The following is a 25,921-nucleotide window of genomic DNA, read 5'->3' as shown; positions in this document are numbered from 1 at the left end:
TTCAGCAGTGAATGCAGGAAACCCTGGGAAACCCTCAGTTGCTCACTCTAATGTCAACATGTAAAGAACTTTTGCCATAGTTTTTAAACTCAAAGGTATTTAAAAATCTCCAGAATGCTTATTAAAATGTTATGCTCATAGGCCCTTGCCTCCAGAGACTGACTTGATGGTTGTAGGGTTAGACCCCAGGTAACCTGTGTCTTTAACAAGGTTCCCAGGGATTCCACGGCAGGTGGTTCTCAGGGCACACTGGAGAAAAGCTGTCTTACAGGAAACTACACAGTATCCATCTTCTCATAAAAAGCTCACCCAGGAGTTAGCCAGGAGACATATCCTATATGCCTCCTATAGCCAACTAATGAGTCAGAGAGGTTGGGGAGGCCAGGGAATCTCAAAGAAAAAGTCCTTTTTATGGACAGAGTTAGTTTAGATTAAAACTTAGAAGTCAACAGCCTTGAATAACACCATTCACAATCAAACCAGAGAAACACGACAACTTTTTTATAATTGGAGAGGAACCGAGCACTTAAGGAAGAAGAAGACAGGGCTGACACACTGAATACATTTGTCTACCAGGACATTAGCAGAAATTCCATTCCAGGCTGCCCTCTGAAATGGGTAGCTTAGTGACTCTAAGTTTTAGAAGAGAGAGAGAGAGAGAGAGAGAGAGAGAAATTAAGGCAATACAGATGAACATAACTGAAAGTTACCAAGGGACTCAAGAGGGAAACTGACAACATACAAGTTAAATAAATCATTATGAAAGGCCACAAAAAAGAAAACAAAATAGGCATAAAACAGTGGTTCTCAAACCATCAGACTCACCTGAGGTCTTGTTTGAAAAAACACTGCTGCCGCTACCCCCCAGAGTTTCTGATTGAGCAGGTCTGGGTTGGAGCCCATTAGTTTGCATTTCTAACAAGTTCTCAGGTGATGTTGATGCTGCCGATTAGGGAAACACAATTTAATAACCTCTGGTTAGTTAAAAAATCTGAAGGCACACATCTCTCCACATCTGGATCAACTTGCTCACCTTCCCTCAACAACAACAAATTAAAACTGACTGAAACGATGAAGGAATGTAGCGGCGTGTGTACTTTAAAGTTCATGCAAGCTTCAGGCTCGGCTTATTCCAGGTGCTCCAAACCACTTCCCTGCATGCTCTTGACTCCTCCTGCATCTGTGTGGGGGCTTCAGTTCCTGAGGGACTAAGGTCGCTGCAGTGTTCTCATACTTCATGGCTCTTCCCAGAACTCTATCATGACCAAAGAAGCCAGATCAAGCAGCCCCAGAAAACCACTCCTCACATCCCACTGGCCTACGAGATCACATGCACATCCCGAGCCAATCATGGGGGGGTGTTCAGGAATATTTTTAGTACAAACAAGTCCGTTGTGCCGTTGCATAGCTGTGTTTCTCCTGAGTCACATGAGCCAGATGGGAGAGAGGTGAATGCCTGGGGAAAAAAGTTAGATTCTCCCAGAACAGAAGAGGGTACAATAGATAAGCAACCATCAGCCTTGAGTCTAGGAAAGGGAACATGGTATCCAAACCAAGTGTCAAATGATACATGTAATGCTGGGGTGCAGGAAGTGCAGGGACCAGCTCTATGCAGGCATCCAAGCAGGCAGTTAGTGCCTCGCTGGCAGGGTCTCGTCACTGGTCTCGGACTGAAGGCGGGAACTTGAGCAAAATCATTTAGGATTTAAAGAAGGAGGATGGAAGAGGAATGTGACTGCCAACCTGAGTCATTTCTTCCAAACAAGGAAAAACGGAAAGTCTTTCCTCCAAGAACCGAAACAAGACAAGGATGTCTACTTTCACCACTCCTGTTCAACATAGTACTGGAAGTCCTAGCCAGAGAAATCAGGCAAGAGAAAGAAATATCGTGTGTCCAAACTGGAAAAGAGGAAGAAGCTAAAGTGTCCCCCTTTGCAGATAATGTAATCTTTCTTACATACCAAAAAACTTAAAGATTTCCTCAAAAAACATTTAAATCTGATAAATTCGATAAAGCTTCAGGATACAAAATCAACATACAAAGATCACTGACGCTTCTATACAACAATAAAGAACAAACTGAAAAAGAAATCAAGTAAGCAATCTTGTTTACAATAGCTAAAAAAAAAAACCCTAGGAATTAATTTAACCAAAAAACTAAAATATTTCTACAATGAAAACTACAAAACACTGATGAAAGAAATCGAGGACACAAAAAAGGAAAGATATTTTATGCTCATAGGTAGAAAGAATTAATATTGTAAAAATGGCAATACGACACAAAGCAATTTACAGATTCAGTGCAATAATTATAAAATACCAATGGCATTCTTCACGGAAATAGAAAAAAAATTCTAAAATTTGTATGGAACCAAAAAAGACCTTGAATATCTATAAAGTGATCCTGAGGGGGGGAAAAAAAAAAAGAAAGAAACAAGGTTGGAGGCATCACACAACCTGCCATCAAAGTATACTATGAAACTGTAGTAACTGAGACAGGATGGCACTAGTGTAAAAGCAGACACACAGTATAGAGAACCCAGAAGTAAATCCACATATTTACAGTCAGCTTATTTTTGACAAAAGAGACAAGAACCTACACTGGAGAAAGGAGAGTCTTTTAATAAATTGTGCTGAGAAAACTGGATCTCCATCTGCAGAAGAATGAAACTAGACCCCTATCTCGCACCACATATAAATATCAAATCAAAGTAGACTAAAGACTCAAATATAAGACCTGAAATTATGAAACTCCTGGAAGAAAACATTAGTTAAATACTCCTAGATATTGGTCTGGGAAAAGATTATATAGGTAAGGTTTCAAAAACACAGGCAAATGTAGACAAATGGAACTATAACAAACTAAAAGCCTTCTGCACAGCAAAGGAAACAATCAATGGAGAGAAGAGACAACCTATAGAATGAGATTAAAATATTTGCAAACTATTTCCAACAAAGGTTTCATATCCAGAATATACAAGGGACACAAAAACTTAACATCAAAAAAATCAATTAAAAACTTGACAAAGGGTCTGAATAGACATTTCTCAAAAGAAAGCATACAAATGGTCAACAAGTTTATGAAAAAATGTTCAACATCACTAATCATCATGGAAATACAAATTAAAACTGCAAAAAGATATCATCTCACTCCAGATAGAATGGCTATTATCAAAAAACAAAAAAATAAAAAATGCTGATAAGGATGCAGAAAAAAGGGGGTACAGCCATTATGGGAACCAGTGTGAAGATTCCCCAAAAAACTAAAAGCAGGACTACCATGTGATCCAGCAATCCCACTACTGGGCATTTGTCCCAAGGAAAGAAACTCAATATAATGAAAAGGTTTTCTACACCCTTAGGATTATTGCAGTACTGTTCACTGTAGCTAAGATGTGGAGCCTTTGTCCATCAGTGGATAAATGAATAAAGAAAATGTGTTATATATGCACAATGGAATACTGTTCAGCCATAAAAACAAATAAAATCCTGTCATTTGCAACAACATGGGTGAGTCTGGAAGATAACGTGTTAGGGGAAATAAGTCAGGCACAGAAAGATAAATACCACACCTTATCACACACATGTGGGAGCTAAAAATGTGGAGCTCGTAGAAGTAGAGAGAAGAATTGTTACTGCTAGAGTCAGGGAGGGACAGGGAAGATGAGAGGATGGGAGAGGTTAGTTAATGGATACAAAATTGCGGCTAGATAGGAAGAATAAATTCTAGTGTTCTATAGCATTGTAGGTTGAATATAGTTATCAATAATTTACTGTATATTTTATTATTTTTATTTTTTGAGTCAGAGTCTCACCCTGTCACCCAGGCTGGAGTGCAATGGAACACTCATGGCTACTGCAGCCTCGACCTGCTGGGCTCAAGCGATCCTTCTGCCTCACTCTTCCAAGTAGCTGGAACTACAGGCAGGTGCCACCAGGCCCAGTTAATTTTTTTTTTTTTTTTTTAGTTGGATTCTCACTCTGTCGCCCATACTGGAGTGCAGTGGCTGCTCCCGGCCACCACAGCCTCGACCTGCTGGGCTCCGGCAATCCTTCCGCCTCAGTCTTCCAAGTAGCCGGAATTACAGGCGCGCGCTACCACGCCCGGCTGATTTTTTGATTTACTGTAGAGATGAGGTCTCGCTGCCCAGGCGGGTCTCGAATCCGCGGGCTCAGGCAATTCACTCACCTCAGCCTCCCAAAGGTGCGGGATGACAGGCTGAGCCGCTGAGCCCGGCTCTTTTTTTTATTATTTATTGTAGAGATGAGACCTCACCATGTTGCCCAGGCTGGTCTGGAACCTGTAGGCTCAGACAGTCCTCTCGCTTCTGCCTCCCAAAGTGGGATTGCAGGCGTGAGCCACCACACCACAAAAGTATTTTAAATGTTTTCGACATACAGAAATTATAAATGTTTGAGGTAATGGCTAAGCTAATTACCCTGACTTGATCATTACACACTGTATACATTGCATCAAAATGTCACTTTTTATCCCTTAAATATTTAGTTATTACATTCAACTAAAAATAAAATTAATATATAAAAAATAACAAGACAATAAAAGTAATGCAGATTTTAAAAAACGAAGGTAGGTAAGTGCTCAGGCCAGGGGATGAGAGACAGATGGAGCTCTCTGGTCTGAGGGTCCTCAGGCCCAGGTCCGCACCAGGTCTTGGGGCAAAGAGAAGCTCGACTATCTTTTTGTCTTTCAACCATTTAGAGTTGAGACACAAGGTAAGAGCAAAACTGGTAACAGTAGCAAGAGCATGCAAACATGAAAACCTGGGTGAACAACTCTATATCCTTGTGGCCAAGATGGTGGTCAGACATGCAGACGGGGGGCTGGGACACAAAACGGAAATCCAGTAGCCTCAAGCAGGGGCGAAAACCCCGATGTGAGACCACAGAATACGGCGAGCAGGGGCAGGACCCTGGAGCCAGACAGCCTGGTTCAAATCCCACCTCTGGCAAGTGTTAGCTGGGGATCGCAGTTTCCTGCTAAGAAGATGGGCGACAAGAGTGCTCACCTCCAGGAGTCACTGAGGGATAAACGGGTTGGAAGATGTGACGAGCCTGGGGCGGCCCTCGCCTGCTGCTGGGCATGTGCTGTGCAGCCATGTGTGTGTTGTGCAGTCTGAAAGCCTGCCGCTACCTGCACTTTGCTTAAGCACTTGAACGCACTTATCTTCAAGCCAAACAACAAATAGCCCTAAAGGCACTATCCTTGTGTATATCTATTTATGGAGTGAATATACTCTATGCCCACACACGCATCACCTTTGCGAAGGGATTTAGAACGATGAATTGGAAAAGAATGTGACCTTCTGAACTAGTAGAAGAGACACTCCTGTGCACAAAAATTCCAATACAAGAGAGAGTCAAATCCCTCTGGAAACAAACAAACAAACGAAAAACTAGTAGGGATGTTCAGAGGTGAAGGACACTACAGCTGAAAAAAACAAGAATTATTTTTAAGGGGTGGAAGCAACTTGCACTAAGAAAGAGACCTTGATCCAGAAAAAAAAAAAGTCATGATAATAGAATCATGTGTTGCTAATACACACCTAAAAGAAAAAAAAAAAAAACCTTAATTTTGTACATTATTCTTACACATAAGTATCACATTCATATGCTTCACACATTTTTCAGGTATACAAAAATAAAAAGTTTCCTTAATAAAAAGGAAGCTTTGCTTTTTTCTTCAGTGAGTAATCCCAACAAATGCTTTTAAAATCGTCCTGTGCTTTTTGACATGTACATATGAGATGTTCAAAATGCACATCTCCCTTGGGAAATTCATTACATTTCAAATTATACATGTCTGTTAAAGCACAGATCTGTTCCACCTTCCTTGTATTTGTTATTGCTGCTTCTGAAACTTCCTTATGGCCCCAAAGAGGTCTTAATCCCTGTCAAATGTTATTATGTTACCAACTTTTATGTAGTCTTGAAAGGGATTGTTTATTTAGTTTCAGTGACTCCTTGTTACTGCCAAATATTATTTCATTTCAGCACAGATGTAAGGGGTCCGATGACTGGAATTATTTTACAGCTCTGACATTGTCGAGAGATGGATACCATTTTAATTATGGACAGCTGAAAACGATCCAGGACTCACCTGCTATGGATATTTATCATCATTATGAACTTCTCACCAAGCTGTGGTCTGAGCACTTTCATAACGTCCCATTTGCGCTAGACAGACAGTATGATCTACATGGAACCTATATCTTCAATCACCTTTAAATTTATGTATAGGCAGTTTAACATTACTTGATTATTTTCTTTTCCTATTCTCAAAGTGAGAAAATATGTTTCAGTCATCCTGTTCTCTTCCCTGTTTGCTGGTTCTCTCCATGGCCCTCTCTCGCTGCTACCCTTTTCCTTCCAGCTGTTTTTCCAATCATGCCTCATTGGAAATTATTCGTTACTTAAAGAATGTGAATTGGATCGACCAGACACATGCGGGATCAAGTAATGCAATAACTGCTATGTGGCCAGCCCTAAATAAATGCAGAAGGAATGAAGGAAGGAAGAAAGCAGAGGGTACAGGAAAGGGAACTGTAAAAATTGCAGAACGCTCTTCATCGAATTCCTCCACCTCACACGTGCAAAGCAACCCCTGGCATACTCTCTCTACATCCTCCCCGTCATGCACAACGCCACAACAGAATACATTTTTACCCCTTCTCTTTGCATCTCTGCTTTTCTCCAGACAGACCTTGACTTGGCGGCGTCAGGTCAGACAAAGGTTGAGTGAAAGGGGAGGCCAGGGTATGGCCAGCTGATAAATTCAGGTCATCGCCTCACTCGCTCAGTGATCCTCGCCCCATCCTTTCTCTGTCTTCCTAACCTGGGCCGTGAGGCCTTCAGGAATTCTCGACTCGCTGTTTTGACCGGATGTGTGAATGCATAGCCGTAAGAGCTCACTGTAGTGAGCGTCTACCACACATACGTCATTCACCATGTGAAGCATCTATATGGGTCATCTCGTTTATCTCCCAGTACAACTCTATGAAGTCAGCACTCTTCCTATTCTCTTTCTGTAGCTTTCGGTTCTTAGGGACAATTTTTACCACCAGGGAACATTTGGAAAATCTGGAGATCCTTTTGGTTGTCATAGCTGGGTAGAAGCCAGGGATGTTCTAAACATTCTACAATGCGCAGCAAAGCCTCCCTCAATACAGAATTACCTGACTCAAAACGTCAATAGTGCCACTGTCATACTGAAAGACTGAGATTTAGAGAGGTCAAGTATCTTGCCTGAGGCTACCCCGTGATTTTTGGGAAGACTGGAATGAAACGAAGCCATAGTTTTGGATTAGGTTGCACGTAAGTAGCTATGGCTTCGGCAACCAGTTCAGCATCCCACGCATCAACAATTCCCAGTGGGAAACTTTCCATGCGAGAACATCTCAATGTAAGTTGCCCTTTTCAATCATTTGCAGATTACTTGCTCTCCCATCCTTTTCATCAGATATGCAGAATTAGGCACACAACACAGCTTTTTATTCTAAACATTGAAAATTCTGTAAACACACATACAAACACACACATGCTTGGGCAATAGTGCCTCTGACTTTTTCATGTTGTAAGCAGACACAACAGATACAAGATAAAAAAAAGAATTCACAAGTGAACAATCATGCTGCCTAAGCAATAAACTTTGAAGATGAGGCATATATAATTTACTGTGATGAAAGAATTATACACAGTTAGTATGACCTGTGTTTAATGCTAAACACAGCATCCTGCATTCTGTAGGAGAATTAGATAGAAGTGGGAAATCGTCATCAATATTCAATTTAAACTGCCGGTCAAAAGCATCCGTATAAAGGCTGGTCAGTAAGACAGCTGATGAACCAGCTGGGCTGTGCGAGTCCCGGTGTGAGCGAGTGGCCGTGGGAGAATTCCGGGTCTGTGCTGGTGAGCGAGTGGGCGTGTGAGGCTGACCGAGGAGGGCTGGGGAGCTGGCGGCCAGGGCTCTCCTGGGGCGGGGCTGGTGCCGCAGCTGCTGGGCTTGGGCCCTAGCGATTCCCAGGACGCAGAAGCCCAGCACCGTTTTCTTCTCATCCTTTTTTTTCATCAAAAAGCCCTCCCTGGAAAGACAATGCTGGAAGACGACGTCCGGACTTGTAAGTCAGGGGCCAGGCCCCGGTGCAAGAGCTGGTGCTGCAGCTTCTCCGCTTGCTCCCTGCCTCTTCCCAGGCCACAAAAGCCGAGCGCCCTTATTTCCTTCTCCAACGGACAGAAGTTTTTCGGCGAAAAAGCGATGGGGAGAAACCATCGCCCCAGGGTCTGTCTCACCATTGCCGCAGGAGAGAGACTGCCAGCTCGGCTTTGCCTCAGCACTGCAACACCTGGCAGGGCACCGGCAGCAGGGGCTGAGGAGGAGTCCAGAGGCAAAGTCCGCGAAAGAGGACAAGAAAGGCACCCACCGCCTCTCAAAGGCGGGGCAGGAGGGTGCTCTGACTCACTCACCACAAAACGACGGGCCGATCTCTGTCACCGGCAGATCAACTACTCAGGGATTGATGGTGACCCAGAGGGAATATCCTGAAAGCACAAACTTCAGAGGGTCCTGACAAATGCGGAGTGCCAGGCACCCCACCCCCTACCCTGATCCAGCCATGGGACAAAGGGTGCGGCCAGAAAGCATGAGGAAGGACTCCAGAGAGATGCGTGGCGAGGCCAGGGCTGAGCCAGGGCTGAGCCACTCCCGTGGAGTGGTACGGGATTGTTTCTCCCCAGCAGTCATCTGAACGTCAGACCCACACAGCTGGGCCACGTCTGCGAGGGACAAATCCAAGCAGAGCCTGGATGTCAGTTGCCACAGGAAAACTCCATTCCGGGACAGGCCGGGCGGGCACCCCCTGCGAGTACATGCCTGGGGAAGAGACAAGCCCGTACCACCCCACCAGAGGAGATGCCCCTGACCATATGAGAGTGGGAGCGGAGGACTAAAACCCCACCCACTTTCACTGACCCTCCTCCTTCCCTGCTCGGGACACTGAGGGGAGAGAGAGAGAGGTGGCTCTGCAGGAGAGACTTAATTAGAAGAAGAATTATAGAGCCTGCCACAAAGAGAGCAGGGTTTTTTTTTTATTTTTAATTTAAAATTTTTTTAAAATTTTTTTATTGTTCATCTATTTGTAAAATATTTTTCCTTTGTGCATGAATATGTATGTGAGGGTTTCATATGCATCTCCCCCAATTTTCTTTTCTTTTCTTTTCTTTTTCTGTTTCTTCCTTCTTTTGTCATTTTCTGTTTATGTGTATGTGAATGACGGAGTGTTCGTCTTTCAATTTTGTTGTTGTTGTTGGTTTGTTTTTGCTCTTTTGTTCTTCTGGGTTTTTTATTTTCATTTTTTATAGTTTAAGGTGTGTGTCAATATATGTGTGAGGATTTGATCTGAATTCATGTTTTTTTTTTTATTTTCCTCCAGTCTTTCTGTTTTTCTTCTCTATTCACTTTGTGCTAGGCGTGTGTGTGTGTGTGTGTGTGTGTGTGTGTGTGTGTGTGTGTGTTTAGTTTTCTTGGTTTGTTGTTGTTGTTGCTGTTTTTTGTTTTGTTTCACTTTTGTTATTCCAGTTTTTGGGTGTGTGTGTGTGTGTGTGTGTTCAATTGTTTTTTGCATTGGTTTCTGCTTTGCATCATCATATAGAATGGTGGTGGGGAGTGGGTCTCAGGGAACACATACCACAATAAACGAACATTGTAATTTGCAAGTAGTTTGTGACTCCTAGCACCCAATCCCCTACTGTATTCCAATTTCAGAAACTACAAGAGAGAGCATATCTTCCCATTCACCATCCTATTGCAAAATAGAACAAATCCAGAGCCCAGATCAGGGAAGAATGGAGGACTGAGCAAACATCAGAAGGGAAATCCTCTTCCACCAACACTGAATAACAGAACTAAAAGGCAAAACAGGAGATCTGTCACAAATGAGGAAAAACCAAAGAAAGACCTCAGGCAATTTCAAGTGTACTAAAGAAAAAACTCCTGAAAAATCAGACCGTGGTTCCCATGACCCCATTATTTGCTGCATCCAGGAAACTCATCTCACTACAAGGGACACACACAGACTCAAAGTTAAAGGATGGAAAATGAGTTTCCAGACAAATGGATCACAAAAGAAGGCAGTAGTTGTGATCTTAATATCAGACAAAACAACCTTTAAACTATCAAAAATTTAAAAAGATGCAAAATGACACTACATAATGATGAGAGGTTCAATCCATTAGCAAGAAATATCTGTCCTAAACATATATGCACCCAACACAGGAGCACTAGCATTTATAAAGCAACTACTAAATAAACTTAAAAAAGATATTGACTCTAACACTATTATAGCAGGGGACTTGAATACGTAACAGCCCTAGATAGATCATTGAGGCAAAAAATCATCAAGGAGATCTAGAACCTAAACTTGACACTCAACCAAATGTACTTAATAGATACCTACAGATTATTCCACCCAACAACCACAGAATATACATTCTACTCATCACCACATGGAACGTACTCTAAGATTGATCACATCCTTGGCCATAAATCAAACATAAACAAATTCCATAAGGTTGAAATCTTGCCATGCACACTCTCAGACCACAGTGGAATAAAAATAAATAGCAACATCAACAACATTTCTCCAAAGCCCACAAAGACATGGACACTAAACAGCATGATGCTGAACAACTACTGGGTCAACACTGAAATTAAAGCAGAATTTAAAAGATTCCTGGAAACAAAGTGAAGAAACATCTTACCAAAACCTCTGGGATACCATGAAAACAGTTCTAAGAGGGGAATGTATACCTCTATGAGCACACGTCAAGAAAATGGAAAGATCACAAAAGGAGAGCCTAACAAATCACCCAAGACAGCTGGAAAGAGAAGACCACCAAAACCCCAACTTTAGCAGAAGAATCCAAATCACCAAAATAAGAGCCCCATTACAGGGCATAGAAGACAAAAATGTCATAGAAAACATCAACAACAAAAAAATCTTGTTCTTTGAAAGAATTAACAAGATTGATTAACCCTTAGCCAGAATGACCAAGAAAAGGAGAGAAAAAGCCCAAATAAACACAATCAGAAATACAAAAGATCAAGTCACAACTAATCCTGAAGAAATACAAAAGATTATCAGAGATTACTATGTACACCTATATGGAAACAAACTTGATAACCTAAATGAAATGTAGGACTTTCTGATATCACACACCCTCCCCAGGTTGAAACAAGAAGACACTGAGACACCAAATAGGCCAATAACAACCCAGGAAATGGACTCTGTCATACAAAAACTACCTACAAAAAAAAAGGTCCTGAACTGGATGGCTTTCCAGCAGAATTCTACAAAATATACAAAGAGGAGCTGATACCAATCCTACGGAAAGTATTCTAGGCAATTGAGAAAGATGGAATTCTCCCCAAATCATTTTATGAAGCTAACATCACATTGATATCCAAACCAGGTAAAGAACCAACAAAAAAAGAGAACTACAGGTCAATAGACCTTATGAGTATAGATGCAAAAATCCTCAACAAGATTCTAGGAAATTGGATCTAAAAACACATCTCAAAAATCATCCACCTGACCAAGTAGGCTTCACTCCAGGATGCAGGGCTGGTTCAACACTCACAAGACCATAAATGTAATTAAATACATCAACAGATGTAAAAACAAGAACCACGTGATTATCTCATTAGATGCAGAAAAAACTTTTGGTAAAATCCAGCATCACTTCTTGATAACAACCCTCAAACACCTAGGTATAGAAGGAACATACCTCAAAATAGTAAGTGCCATCTATGATAAACCCACAGCTAACATATTGCTAAATGGACAGAAACTGGAAACATTTCCCCTGAAAACTGGAACAAGATAAGACTACCCATTCTCACCCCTCTTGTTCAACAATGTGTTGGAAGTCTTCCTTGTTGGAAGGCAATTAGACAAGAGAAGGAAATCAGGGGTATCCAAATAGGAAAAGAGGAAATCAAGTTATCACTCTTTGCTGATGATATGATCCTATACCTTGAAAATCCAAAAGAATCTGACAGAAACCTGCTTGCACTGATAAAGGACTTTGGCAAAGTCTCAGGGTACAAACTAAATGTGCAAATGCAGTTGCATTCCTATACACCAACAACAAGCAGGCAGAGACTCAAATTAAAAGCACAATCCCATTCACAATAGTCACACAAAAAAATAAAATATCTCGGCATCTTCCTATCCAGAGAAGTGAAAGACCTTTAATGAGAACTACAAAACACTGCTCAAAGGAATCCAAGAAGACACAAATAAATGGAAAAATATTCCATGCTCATGGGTAGGAAGAATCAACATTGTTAAAATGTCCATCCTACCAAAGGCAATCTACAGATTCAGTGCAATACCCATTAAGTTACCAACATCATTCTTCTCAGACCTGGAAATGACAATACAGAAATTCATATGGAAACATAAACGACCACCAATAGCCAAAACAATCCTTAGCAAAAGAGACAAAGATGGAGGTACCACACTTCGAGACTTCAAACTTTACTATAGGGCTGCAGTAATCAAAACAGCCTGGTACTGGTACAAGAACAGGTACATAGACCAATGGAACAGGATAGAAGTTCCAGAAGCAAAGCCTCAGTTCCTCAACCAACTCATCTTTGACAAAGCCTCCACCAACAACCACTGGGGAGAGGAGAATCTATTCAATAAATGGTGCTGGGAAGACTGGCTGATCACATGTAGAAGATTGAATCAGAACCCCTACTTATCACCAAACACAAAAATTAACTCTAAGTGAACCAAAGACCTAAACGTAAAACCTCAAACTATAAGAATGTTACAAAATGCAGGAGACACCCTTATGGAAATTAGAACTGGCAACCAATTCCTATTCAGAACCCTAAATATCCATACCTTATGAAATAAGATAGACAAGTGGGACCTCATCAAAGCCTTAGAAACCATCAAGAGAGCAGGGAGGCAGCCCACAGAATGGGGAAAAATATTTGCCAGCTGTATATCTGATGAAGACCTAACATCTAGGATCCACAAGAAACTCAAACGCACCGAAAGGAAAAAAACAAACCGCCCCATTAAAAAGTGGGCAAAAGCCGGGCTTGGTGGCTCAGCCTGTAATTCCGTGCCTTTGGGAGGCTGAGGTGAGTGGATTGCCTGAGCCCGCAGGTTCGAGACCCGCCTGGGCAGTGAGACCTCATCTCTACAATAAATCAAAAAATCAGCGGGGCGTGGTAGCGTATGCCTGTAGTTCCAGCTACTTAGAAGGCTGAGGCAGAAGGATCGCCATAGTCCAGCAGGTCGAGGCTGCGGTGGCCGGGAGCGGCCTCTGCACTCCAGTCTGGGCGACAGAGTGAGACTCCAACTCCAAAAAAAAAAAGTGGGCAAAAGACATGAATAGACACTTCTCAAAAGAAGATACATGGGCAGCCAACAGACACATGAAACAGTGCTCCGCCTCACTCATCATCAGAGAAATGCAAATCAAAACCACATGGAGATAGCACCTAACCTCAGTAAGAATGACCATCATCAATAAAACAACAGATGCTTGCGAGGATGCGGAGAAAAAGGAACTCTTCTACACTGCTGGTGGGAATGCAAACTAGTACAATCTCTTTGGAAGACAGTGTGGCAATTTCTGAAAGAAATTCCTCTTGGGAATATACCAAACTCAAATCATTCTACAAAAAAGATACCTGCACACGTATGTTTGTTGCAGCTCTATTCACAATAGCGAAAGCATGGAACTAACCATGTTGCCCATGGAAGTTGGACTGGAAAAAAAGCATGGTACATATACACAATGGAATAATATGCAGCCATAAAGAAGGTCAGACATCTGGACTTCACAGCAACTTGTATGGATTTAGGGTCAATCATACTCATTAATCTATCACAAAAATAAGGAACAGAGTACCATAGTTCTCACTCATAATCAGACCTTGAACGATTATAATACTGAAAGAAAGGGATCGTCAGTAGCGGGAAACTGTCAGGGGAGGTGGGGTGGAATTGGCAGTTGAAGGAAACTGCTAGGGGAGGGAGAAGCACACCTCATCAACAAGGTACTTGCATAATCAACGTTTGTATACTTAACCCTGAATTGTACCCCACATCTTTATAATAAATAGGTAAATAAATAAAATGTTAGTGTTCTTTTTCTCTTTTTCGTAGTTCTTTAACATGTACAAATCTCAGTTTTGATATTTGTTTTTAGATATTACCTTTTAATGATCGTAATCATCCCCAAAAGCAGCTGTGCATACAAACACACGTATTAATACTTTGCACATACCTCTGTGTATGCACGCACACACGCATGCAGACACTGCATGCACAGACATGTGTAACCACACACAGTCACACGCCACACACCCACACACGACACACACACGCACAGCCAACCTTGTCCCAGACCTCCCTCCCCAGAGCAGAATTTCCCGTGCCTTTGCTCCTCTCTCACAGTACAGAGTTGCTGTCGCACCTTTGCTCTGCCCCGAGCACCCACCCACCCCCTGATTCTCTGCCACCCCAACTCTGGCTAGAGAGAGGGAGTTCCATTTTCCTTCAGAAACTTTTTTCCCCAGGATCCCGTCCTGGAGAACAATAGCAACTCAGGCCATAAGCCCCACGGGAGCTGCTCTCACTCTCCAGGTCTCCAAACTCCACAGAGGCGGAAACTGTTTACCCAGATCCAGACTTAGGCATTGTGAGTTTTCAGGTCAGAGAGAATGCCTGCCTCCAACCCTAAAGTCTAAACTGCCATCCTGTTACGTATTGCTTGGCATTGTGTCATCCGCTGCTAGTCCTTTTATTCTATAATAAGCGGTAAAATTCCAAAATACAGCTAAGCTGCTTCATTCAGTGTGAGCTGCTAAGTAAAATCTGTTCTATTTTCGTGGCAGGAGGAGTTTGGAAAGCAAAAAGGCATCTACTAAGTAATGGGGAGGGAGCCTAACAGGGTGGGGGTGAAGGGAGCAAAAGAAAGAAGCCAGAAGCAAAGTCTGTATCCCTCCTGTACTTGGCCCATACCAGCCCTGTTCATCTTCTCCACACAAGGACACATTTCCTGCATGGCCAGAAGCAAATATCTTAGCCTGGAAGCCATAGAGTTTTATTACCTCACACCTTTAGCACTGTGGAAAGCTGAGTTCACCGTTATTTATTAAATATGCATGAGCATCTACCGCATTAATACAATTTACCAAGGATGATCCTAAGTAGGTATCTTTCCTTTCGGTTTTTGACAAAGTGGTGGAATGATGAACAAAATTTAAAATTCTGCCGGTTATATAGACCTTCCCTGACCAAAATAGTCATCACTAGCTACATGTGGCTTTTAAATTTAAATTTTAATCAATTAAACAATAAAATTAAAAATTTGGTTTCTCAGTCTCACTAGCAATATTCAAGTACCCGAAAGGCACATGTAGTTAGTGGCTATCGTATTGTACAGTACAGATAAAGAACATTTTCATCATTACATAGACGTCTGTCAGCACTAATATTAAAAGAAAAGTGAGAACACCCAGTGTTGATACAGGGGTGAGGGAAAGACCCTTCCATATAGTGTCGGTGGGAACAAAAATGCTACTAACAAAAATACACATGTGCTTAATAGAAAAAAAAGAAAATTGATATTGCCTAAATATCCATCAGTAGGGAACTAGTTAAATAAATGATCAAATATTCATGCAATAGACGACTATGAGGGGGGTCCAAACAAATCCATCATCATCATCATTATTATTATTATTATTTTGACCGGTGAGTCCTTATAGTATACTCAGAATTTGTTCCTCCAGATCAAATGTCAACCAAAGTTTTTACCTGGAAGTTCTGAGAAGCTTGCATCACGATTTGCAGAAGAAAAATCCCAAGTTGTGGCAAACCAGTGACTGGTTCTTCCACCATGACAACGCACCTGCCCACACCTCACTGAGTGTTCAGCAGGTTTTGACCAAAAATAGCCTGACCCCCTTGTCCCACCCTCCCTCCTCATCTGCTCTCACCTTGACCGGCTTTTTTGTTTGTTTGTTTCCCCTGATGAAAAAAGTCCTCAAAGGGAAACATTTTGCTGATGTGGAAGAGATGAAACACAAAAACAGCAGAAGCACTAAAAGGCATCAAAACTGACAAGTTCAAAAAGGATTTTGAGCAGTGGAAAAAGCATCTCAATAGATGTATTGCATAAAACGGAGAGTACTTTGAAGATGACTGTACGATACATGTTTAAAAATACCCCATTTTTAAATAAACTCTGGGGTTTTGAGGGGTTCCCCTCGTGTGCTATCTGTTAAAATATACATACACATAAGCAAAACATGTCAGCTCAGAAAGCTTCCCTTGATTAAATGCACAAAGCACTTAATATGAATAGCATGATCCCATTTGTATTAAAACATAAAAGGATCTACATGTGTATGTTTATATGTATATACAGGAAATCATGAAGTATACACAAGAACTAGCTAATAGTGGTCATCTCTGGAAGGAGGGAGTGGCGGAGGGGATTAAGGAACTTTTTATTTTCACTGTGCATCCTCTGTACCTCTGTCCCAGCTACTTAGGAGGCTGAGGCAGAAGGATGCCTGAGCCCAGAAACCGTGATGGTGTCATTGCACTCCAGCCTGGGTAGCAGAGTGAGATCTCAACTCACCAAACAAAAAAAAAAGTAAGGAGAGAGGGCACTGGGGTCTGTGGGTGAGCCCAATCCCCAGGTAAGGGAAGAAGTCAGGTCATTTGGTATATTCTTTTTACCATGATGAAGGACTGTTATACTCTTACTTTACTTAATCAATCGTATATTAAGGAAATGAGCTGCCTCAAAGAATGAAGACATAGAAGTTCGCTCTTCTGTTTGCTCAGCCCTGTGCTAGTTTGGGCTGAGAAAGGTCTAGCTTGTGGATCCTGCCCCTTTATGCTGAGGTCTTTATCCAAACCAATCTCGAGACATTAACCCAAAGAAAATGGTTTAAATGGGAACTCGTATTTCATGAATTATTGCAGTCACTTCAACATGTACCATGGGCCCCCCCAAGGGAAGCCCTGAATCCAGAGCATTTCTTTAGGGGAACTGGTGGCTAGAATGGTGGCTATTTGGAGCTCCTGAAGGGAAAGTCTTCTCCCAGATCATCCCTCTACACCCCTCCCCTCTGCACTTTACACAACCACACCTTGCCCTCTCCACCACCAGCTTACTCTCAAAGCCTGGTCGAAGTAAGAGAAATGCAGATCCAATTCCTCACACTTCCTCAGAGCTTACCTGAGATTGAATGTGCAGCAAGTTAAGTAGTGATTAAAGCCACTCCATAAGTCTCCTTTGTAAGCACAAAGATCAGGCTGCAGGCCTTAAGACAGTCCATTCTATCTACCCATCTATCCATCTATTCATTTATTTCTCTATCATCTAGCTCGCTAGCTAGCTCACTAGCTATCTTATACACACACACACACACACACACACACACACACACACACACGCATATATGTAGACATTTAGTTTCCATGGGAATGTGTGGGACAATTCTAAAAGTATTAGGCAGGAACTGATTGTGCTTACTAATGAAGGAAGGTACTACAGTAGAGCCAAGGAATGATTAGAGGGGAGAGGTAGGGCCAGGCATGGTGATTCACACCTGTAATCCTAGCACTTTGGGAGGCTGAAGCGGGAAGATTGCTTGAACCCAAGAGTTTGAGACCAGTCTAGGCAACATAGCGAGAACTCATCTCTATAACAAAAAAAATTTTTTTTAATTAGCTGAGTGGGCGTGGTGGCAAGCACCTGTAGTCCGTCCCAGCTACTTAGGAGGCTGAGGCAGAAGGATGCCTGAGCCCAGAAACCGTGATGGTGTCATTGCACTCCAGCCTGGGTAGCAGAGTGAGATCTCGACTCACCAAACAAAAAAAAAAGTAAGGAGAGAGGGCACTGGGGTCTGTGGGTGAGCCCAATCCCCAGGTAAGGGAAGAAGTCAGGTCATTTGGTATATTCTTGTTGGATCGGATCATTAGATGGTATATATGATGTAAACCTTTGATCCAGATCAGTGTTAAAGAGGGAAATGTTTTATTTCTTAGTGTGCTCAGAATGCTCAGAGTCGCAAGCTCCCTAGGAAAGAGAGCATCTACATTCCCACCATAAGTATCGTCACACAATATAATGTACACACATCTCCTTGCCTCAGCTGCACTCACTGACGGTCAGTTTACTCTGACAGTCTTTTCCAGCATGGAGCACTTTGGCTGCTCAGCCTGGAACCTCCTCGCGGTCCTGGCTCGCCCCTCTGCAGGCAGAGCTGACCCGAGGAGGTCCAGGAGACACAAGCCTCACCCCGCCACAGGTTTCTCCATTTTAATGAGTCTCATTTGCTCATAAGACTCGTGCTTTGTTGAGTATCTGGCTCATGCCAGGCACATTTCCTCGGTGTTCTGACTTGAAGAACATCTAGGTTTTAGCCCACTGAGGACTATCTTTCTGCCTAGTTCTGGAAGCTTAGATTTGTGTCTGATTACGCCCCCAACCCCTGCTAGCTGGCTCCTCACATGTTCTCTTAAGGCCCTCATGTCCCCCAACTCCCACAGCCCGTGCCAGCTTGCCTCCCCGCAGGCATGCACACATGCACACCCACGCACACACAGATGCACACACACATTTTGGCTGTAGACACTGGACAAATAACATTGATGATGAAGGAAGGTCAAAGGTTTCACTACTCTTTCAACTAACACAACTAAGGAGAAGTCTTTGGGGGCTGTTACGTGAAAAGTGTGTTACTTCTTAAATTCTCTCTCTTCTTCAGTTTTTTCTTCCCCTAAAGGCTTAGCCTTCAAATAAAGATCCTCTAGATATATATTTTTTTATCTGAGACCAAACACTGGCTACTGACTGGTTAGAATTGTGAATTATGGTGTGTGAGAAGAAAGAATTTTTAGTAGAAATTAGTTTCCCAACATTTTGCGTTTTCTGCCTCTTTTAGGGATGACCCATATACCATGAAAATTTTCAGTCTCAAATTTTGAGTTCAGCATAGATTTTTATTGTTACTAATTCTTCCAGAGATTCACAATATCATTCCTTTGGCGGGGGGCACACAGCAAGAAATTGGCACTTGTGGGAGTCAGTCTCTTCAGAGCAACCCTGAGGTGGACAAGTATGCCCAGCCTTTGCCATTCTTGACGGGGCCAGGGGCAGGCCGTGCCTTTCTCCGGGGTGTTGGGTATGGAGTCTGCCTCCAGGTGGACCATCGGGAAGTTTCAGGAGGAGGATGTGCCCAGGGCCCTCCTCAAGGCTGCCTGCACTTCCGCTGCTCTCACTCTGCCTGGGTGTCATGAGAACACGGGGGCCCCTCATCACCCAGCTCTCCCCGTCAGGTCAGGACATCACTGTTTCTTTGATTCTGTGTCAGATTTTTGTTGGAAACTGGCACTCTACAGACAGTTTTAGGCAAACCAGAAATAACTTTTATGACCTGCAAAATACCTTTCTCTCGAGTTTTGTTGTGCCTCGAGTATATTTTAACACAGTGAGGTGACATGCATAGGCTCTTAGGAAGCAGGGGCGAGGAAAAACCTCCAGAGATCTCCCGTCCATCACCACAATGCCAGGCAGGCTTCACCCAACCCCCCCTCCCCCCCAGACATAGGTGAATATCCTGTTTTCACAGGTCATCAGGAAAAGAGACTCTACAGCAACTCTGGGCTAACCCTTTCCAGCGTTGACTTCCCTTCAACGCTTTCATTATCTTTGTATTACAGGGAAACACCCCGTGCTAGACTGCTGTGAGATTTTAAAACCCAAATTCTAATGTTTTGAACCAGATGTCACAAAGCCCGATTGTCAGCACACTGTTTAGCTGGTATTGAAAAATGCCATTTCAAACCAAATATTGACATCCACTCTTGGGACTGGACTCAGTCAGACAGCTTTCACTTTACTGTAAACGCCTAGCCTGCAGTTCCCTTGGAATTCCCTTCCATGTGGGATCCGGTCATCATTAAATGGTGGGGCTCTCCAGGTGTCCTTGACGCTTTCCTGCTCCCAGAAATCACAGCTATCGGGTTCCCTTTCTCTAAATCTTGTTGGCAGCAGCAAAACTGCCATGAAAAGCAAAGCACTATGTTTCCTAGAGAGTGCTCACTTAGACACATGCAAAGATTTTTGATGTTTGGTTTGTTCTTTTGGTTCTTAGAACAAGCAGCTGTAAAGGAATCCTTTCCCTGGCTTTCCCTTTCTGCGATGCAATGTGGGAAACCCCAGTGTGGTCTCCAAGTGGTCCAGAACTGGGTGGTTCTGGCACATGGTAATCCACAGGACCTTCCGCAGTTAGAAGTGGGAAATAGGCACCTCCCTTTCTGTCAGCTATTTCCTTTGGCAAAGCGGAAAGTCAGAAGGAACTGGACCGGTCAGAAAAGTCCTGACCAAGAGCTGGTAGAAACCTCAGGCAAGACACAGTTCCGTGAGATGCACTGTGCATGGTCATTGTCTGAGACGAGGGCCTGAAATTGACACCATATGCGCCCGAAGGAGTGATTGCTCCACCGGGTGGGAGAAAAGCAACATGTCAGAACATTTTAGTAACACCTAATTCATCCCAAGGTTATAAATAAATACGATGCTTGCTTAAAAACAAAAGTCGAAAATACTTTTAACGAGATTGCTTCTGTGATAGTGCTTCAGGCAGGGGTGAACTTCATTAGGGAGACAACACGAATAAAGAGGAAAACCTAACAACTTTGTACGGTATATTTTGCATGATTTTATTATTATTATTATTATTATTATTATTATTATTATTATTTGCAGTAAATAAAGTGGTTATAGGGCTCCAAAGAAAAGGGCCCAGATGTTAGAGAGTTGTGTGAAATGTAGGGGAAACAAGCTGTAAAAAATACAGTCATAAAACAGGCTGTCAGTGCCACACATCTGGACAATACAGCTGTATGTTCCTAGTGGCTGTCGTCACCCAAAGAAAACTCAATAACCTTATTTCACCCCAATTAGGCTGCATACCAGCATGATCCGCATTGAGTCGCAGGGGGGAGGGAGCAACGTTCGTATGGAGCCTTTGTGTGCAGCAGCTTTTATCTTCCACTTGAATTCGGTCACCAAGAAATAAAAGACTGCTCACATAGTCATTTCCACGATTATAAAGCCGTATTTAACTTCCAACGTTCCTAATAGCCAAAGTTTGACAGTCTGGCTATGCCAAACAATAGACTGTCGCATGAACTGCCCTAGCAGTCATCCTGAGGTATCTTTCCCATCTTACCTACCTGTCCTCTCCTCTGTTTTGGGAGTCTGAGGCTAACACCACCATGGAAAGTACTCTCTGCCTCATCAATACAAGTTGATATTCAGACAACCAAATTCATTTAAAGTAGAGAGCAAACGCCCCTCTCTGTAGCATTGGAGTATTTTTCCCCATTTGTTTTTTCAGCCGGCAATGAGGCGGCTTTGCAGTACAACAAATATTACAAAACATAACTTACCTTTTCATCTTTGCATCGCTGACAGACTGTGCCATGGTTAGAAAAGGTCACTTTTTCTAATAATTGTGTTTCTTTATAGGTACTAATGGCAGCAAAAACAATTATGGATAGTGGAGAGAAATTAACCTTACCACTGATAGGGAAGCTCTTAAAATTTGAGCTTCTACAGATTAAAGTTAAGGACCAACAGCAACGGGAAAACGAAAAGAAGGTACTGTACGTCTGGTGGGTTTTCAAAAGAGGGCAAACAGTGGGTGAAATGAAGCTGGGTTTCTCCAGGGTCACTTCCTCTCTTCTTAAGCCTACCATTAAGTGTCACCTGGCAAATTCAGCAGTCACCTGTACTTCTTAGGGAAAAGACTGTCCAAAGATCTGGAGGAATTATGAAAAACCCATTAAAAATAGGTTCCCTTACATATGAAAATGACAATATTCAGCATGTGTGCCCAAGACTATTTCTATGGCAGTATGTTTATATAATAAAATTGTAGCAAAAAGGGACCCAAGGAAGAGACAGAGAGCCAGGAAAAGCAAACATAAAAATTGAGGAAAAGCTATCAGAGTAAGGGTCTAACTATTTAAAATATGTTATGTGATATTCTATAGGAGTGCCTTTTAAAGCAATAGATCTATCTGCACCTTTGTAATAATCTGAATATTCCAGCAGCAATCCATCTACTTCTGCTCCAATATTTCACATCAAATAATTTAGGCACATGTGAATTTTTTATTTAATTCACTTATGGGAATCAACCTTTGTATTTTCCAAAGATTCATATTTGCATCTGAAAAAATATTTTAAAATACTAATAGCAATGCCAGGTTCAAATCCATTTGCTATTAGCATTACTCAAAATAAGATGTTTTTCTGATTTTCCAAATCAAGCAGAAAATTTTTTGCAAAGTCAAATGCTTCTGTATGTACATATGTAACATATGTGCATGTACACATGCGTGTATGAAATAGATTTCATATAAGTCACTTCTTTATGATTTCAAGTAGAAGAAGCACAGTCAATTCATGAATGAAGAAAAAGTAAATATGCCCCCAAAATCCAAGTTTTCTATTTGAATCAGGCTCTTGATGAGTAATTGTAGAAAAAAATAATAACACCACCTTGTATTTGTGATATAGAGCTTTATGTTATTGTCCAAATATGTTCTCCATATAACATTTTATTAAGGAAAGGTACATATTGTCCCCAGGAAAATTCTATTCATATGAATACATTTGATGGTAGAGTTTTCCATATATTTAGCTCTTTCCATCATGTACAGGGGATTTGTACCTTAAGAAATACTCAGGGAAGTTAAGACTTGGCAGGAAAAAAAAATTGGAAAAATTGAAAGTAGTATAGAAACCTCTCATCTTGCCTGTTTAAATTCCAATGTTATATGGGAATCAGAATTATAAAAAGTAGACTGATTCTTGTGAAAATTTCTGCCCTTTCTGTTTGCTCTGCACTTTCTCACAGCACTAACAAATAATGTGTTAAATACCATAAATTTACTTGTTTGCCATCTACTGTGTCATTACTTTTTTATTATAAGAGTAGGTAGTAGATATCAGTTAACAAACTTTCAGTACAGATAAATGGAATATCCTGATAGCTCAGGAAGAGGTTTTAAAGCTTGCAACAATGCAAAAATATGTCTACACTGTTATTTTATTCAGCATTTCTTCAAGATGTGAACTGTAATAATACAATTATAATACAATTATTAAAGTCTGAAGTTATGGAAATAATCTTAATTTATTTGTTGAAAATTTGAGAGTCTTAAATAATTGGGGCTTGAACTTTAGATCTAATGTAAGAAAAAAGCAATACATACAGTAAGAGAACTCTTTGAGCAATTAAGAGCCAACAATTACATAATCTAATTTGATGTCTTCATTATTTTGGGTTCTCAAAGCGCCAGCCCCAAATCTGAGTCACAGCCATATGAGTAAGCGCTAAATAAATTGATGAAAACTGATTGGAATGGCATGCTCTCCAGAAAATACTCTTGGTAAAGAGGGTTGTTTGTGGGATGATATAATCTATGTTCATTTCAACAATACTCGCCAAGAGGTCATTGGACCAATTGAGGTTAATGCTTGTCAGCCAAGGGGTTTGGCAAAAATCAAAGTAAGTAGAAAATATGTAAAACTAACACCATGCTGTGGATTAGAAAATGAAAAAAAGAAGAGGACTTTACCCAATCTCTTTCTTACTTCTGGACCCAGAGTGAGATTCTGAGATTCCTACAAGGGAAGTGACTGCCTTTTCTGCTTTTGAAAATCAATATGAAATCTATGTAGATTTTTTCTTTCAAAATCCTAATTATATTGTTTCCATCTATACAACCCAGAAAGTGTTTTATATCTTATATGTTTAATTTTTCAAATTGTGTTTTTAAGAATGAATACTTTAAAAATATTCACAGTAGTAATTACAGAAAATATTAAGGATGAAATAAAGGGCAAAAATAACTAATATAATGAGGTTCCTGTTCTTTTACCCCACTATAACAAATGTAATGCCTCACTGTATATTTGATCCTGTCTTAATTTATCAAAACTTAAAAAAAAGGTCAATAATATAGTTTCAATTGCTAAATGTAGTAAAGAAATATATCATTAGTTTAGAATCTGCTTATTTTAGTCTAGGCTGTGTTTAACATTGCTTTTGCGTCCTGCTTTGCAAGAAATATCACTGGATAACTAATATTATTTTGAAAACACAAGGAAAGATCATTATAAGAGGGACAGTTTTAAAGCCTTGAAAATGTGAATTTCTGAGTTGCAAATGCTAGTCTCTAATTGCAAATAATTTGACTCTATTTGGAACACCTTGTTAATTAATTTCAAATATAAACATCATGAACAAATGTACTGTATTTCTATAATATATTTTAGCATTTCAGAACTTTTGAATGACTGTTACACAATAATTCTGAACCAGTTACATTTTATTATATCTTAAAATTTAAATAAAAGTTTTCTGTTTAGAAATATATTTTCCTTATATCATTATCTCAACATTTGTTTTGCATTTTAGTTCCATTATTATCAACCTGTTAATTTATTTAACAAACATTTATTGCAACAAAGATTTATAGAATCAGTTACTAAAAAACAGAAACAGTTTACTGATCACATATAGTCGCATCATGTTCATTATAATTTTAAAATAAATTGTTTGATTTCCATTCTGACCTGTTTTAATTTAGTCATTATCTGAATATTATATTTTCACTTACATTTTTGCTTCTTTTTAACTCCAACTTTTACATTATATATTAATTATGAGCATTTATTTAAAACCAAATCAGGTGTAAATCCAAATATTTTTATTATATTAGAATTCAACTAAAATAAAACATTTCATTATTTTTTTTTAAAAAGATGAAAAATAGCTACAATACATACAAATCATTAACCATTTAAATAATTGGGCAAGCGAAATCTAGACTTATGTACCTCTAAGTTGAATTTAGAATGTCTGTATAGGTTTTAGGTAAAGCTCCAAGTGTCTTCTAACTGTGCTTTTAATTTATAAATTCAAACAGCCAGTCTATATTTTCTTGGATATTTTTTTAGGTAGCATATATTTTATATAAAAGAACAGTGCTTTCTTTTTTCTGGCTTATATGCTTAGTACAAGTTATCTTATTTTCTGATGTACTAGAATTGAAGAGAAAGGAGATATGCATGCATAACTAGGGAGAGATGGTATTTGGTGTGCTTTCTTAAAACAATTTAAAATTAAAATTGTCGAAGTTGGATAATGAAGCCACAAAGAACCCAGAGCCTTCTCCAGAAAGGGACGAAGAGAAATCAGAACTTTCACAGACGTTTTCCAGCTTACTCCAGTTGAAACCCCGAAACGCTGGAAACCAGCCAATATAATGCCATTTGTGTGTGCGTGTTTTGTTTTAAAAGAAAGGCCATAGGGACATACCAGGAAATTACAGGCTGGTTAGTTTTGATTCAGTTGTGGTTAAAATCTTCAGAAACTATTTTAAGAAATCAAACGGAGAAAGAGCAGGAACTCAGTTTAGAGGGACCCGTGTGGTTTCAGGAAAGGAATAACTTGCCTCACTAACTGGATGGAATTCTTTGAGGCTAGATTATTGAAATGAGGACACTAACAACATGAATGTTGGATCGAAGGCTCTTCAAAACCCAACAATTCAGGAGAAATAATAAATGACTCCTGGCTGGTTTATCTGAAGAGTAGTGTTTTCCTAATTGGTTACTCTTTTTTTTTTGAGTCGGAGTCTCACTCTGTCACCCAGGCTGGAGTGCAGTGGCCGCTCCCGGCCACCGCAGCCTCCACCTGCTGGGCTCCCGCGATCCTTCCGCCTCAGCCTTCCGAGTAGCTGGAACTACAGGCATGTGCTACCACACCCCGGCT

At 40.9% G+C, this 25,921-nt stretch overlaps 1 protein-coding gene across 1 annotated transcript in view; it reads left to right on the top strand.

Annotated features, from left to right (window-relative positions):
• SPAG17 (sperm associated antigen 17) overlaps positions 1-25,921 on the top strand; it is a 219,011-nt gene that overhangs the window by 26,984 nt on the left and 166,106 nt on the right. Inside the window, exon 4 of the mRNA XM_021716455.1 lies at positions 21,601-21,732. Coding sequence (XP_021572130.1) covers positions 21,601-21,732 — 132 coding nt within the window. The remainder of the gene's footprint in view (positions 1-21,600; positions 21,733-25,921) is intronic.

Source organism: Carlito syrichta, unplaced genomic scaffold (genome assembly GCF_000164805.1).
Source record: "Carlito syrichta isolate Samal-C Ts95f unplaced genomic scaffold, Tarsius_syrichta-2.0.1 Scaffold308819, whole genome shotgun sequence".
In the NCBI taxonomy this organism is placed as follows: domain Eukaryota; kingdom Metazoa; phylum Chordata; class Mammalia; order Primates; family Tarsiidae; genus Carlito; species Carlito syrichta.
The sequence above is the reverse complement of the archived record's forward strand: the minus strand, read 5'-3'. Positions and strand labels throughout refer to the sequence as shown.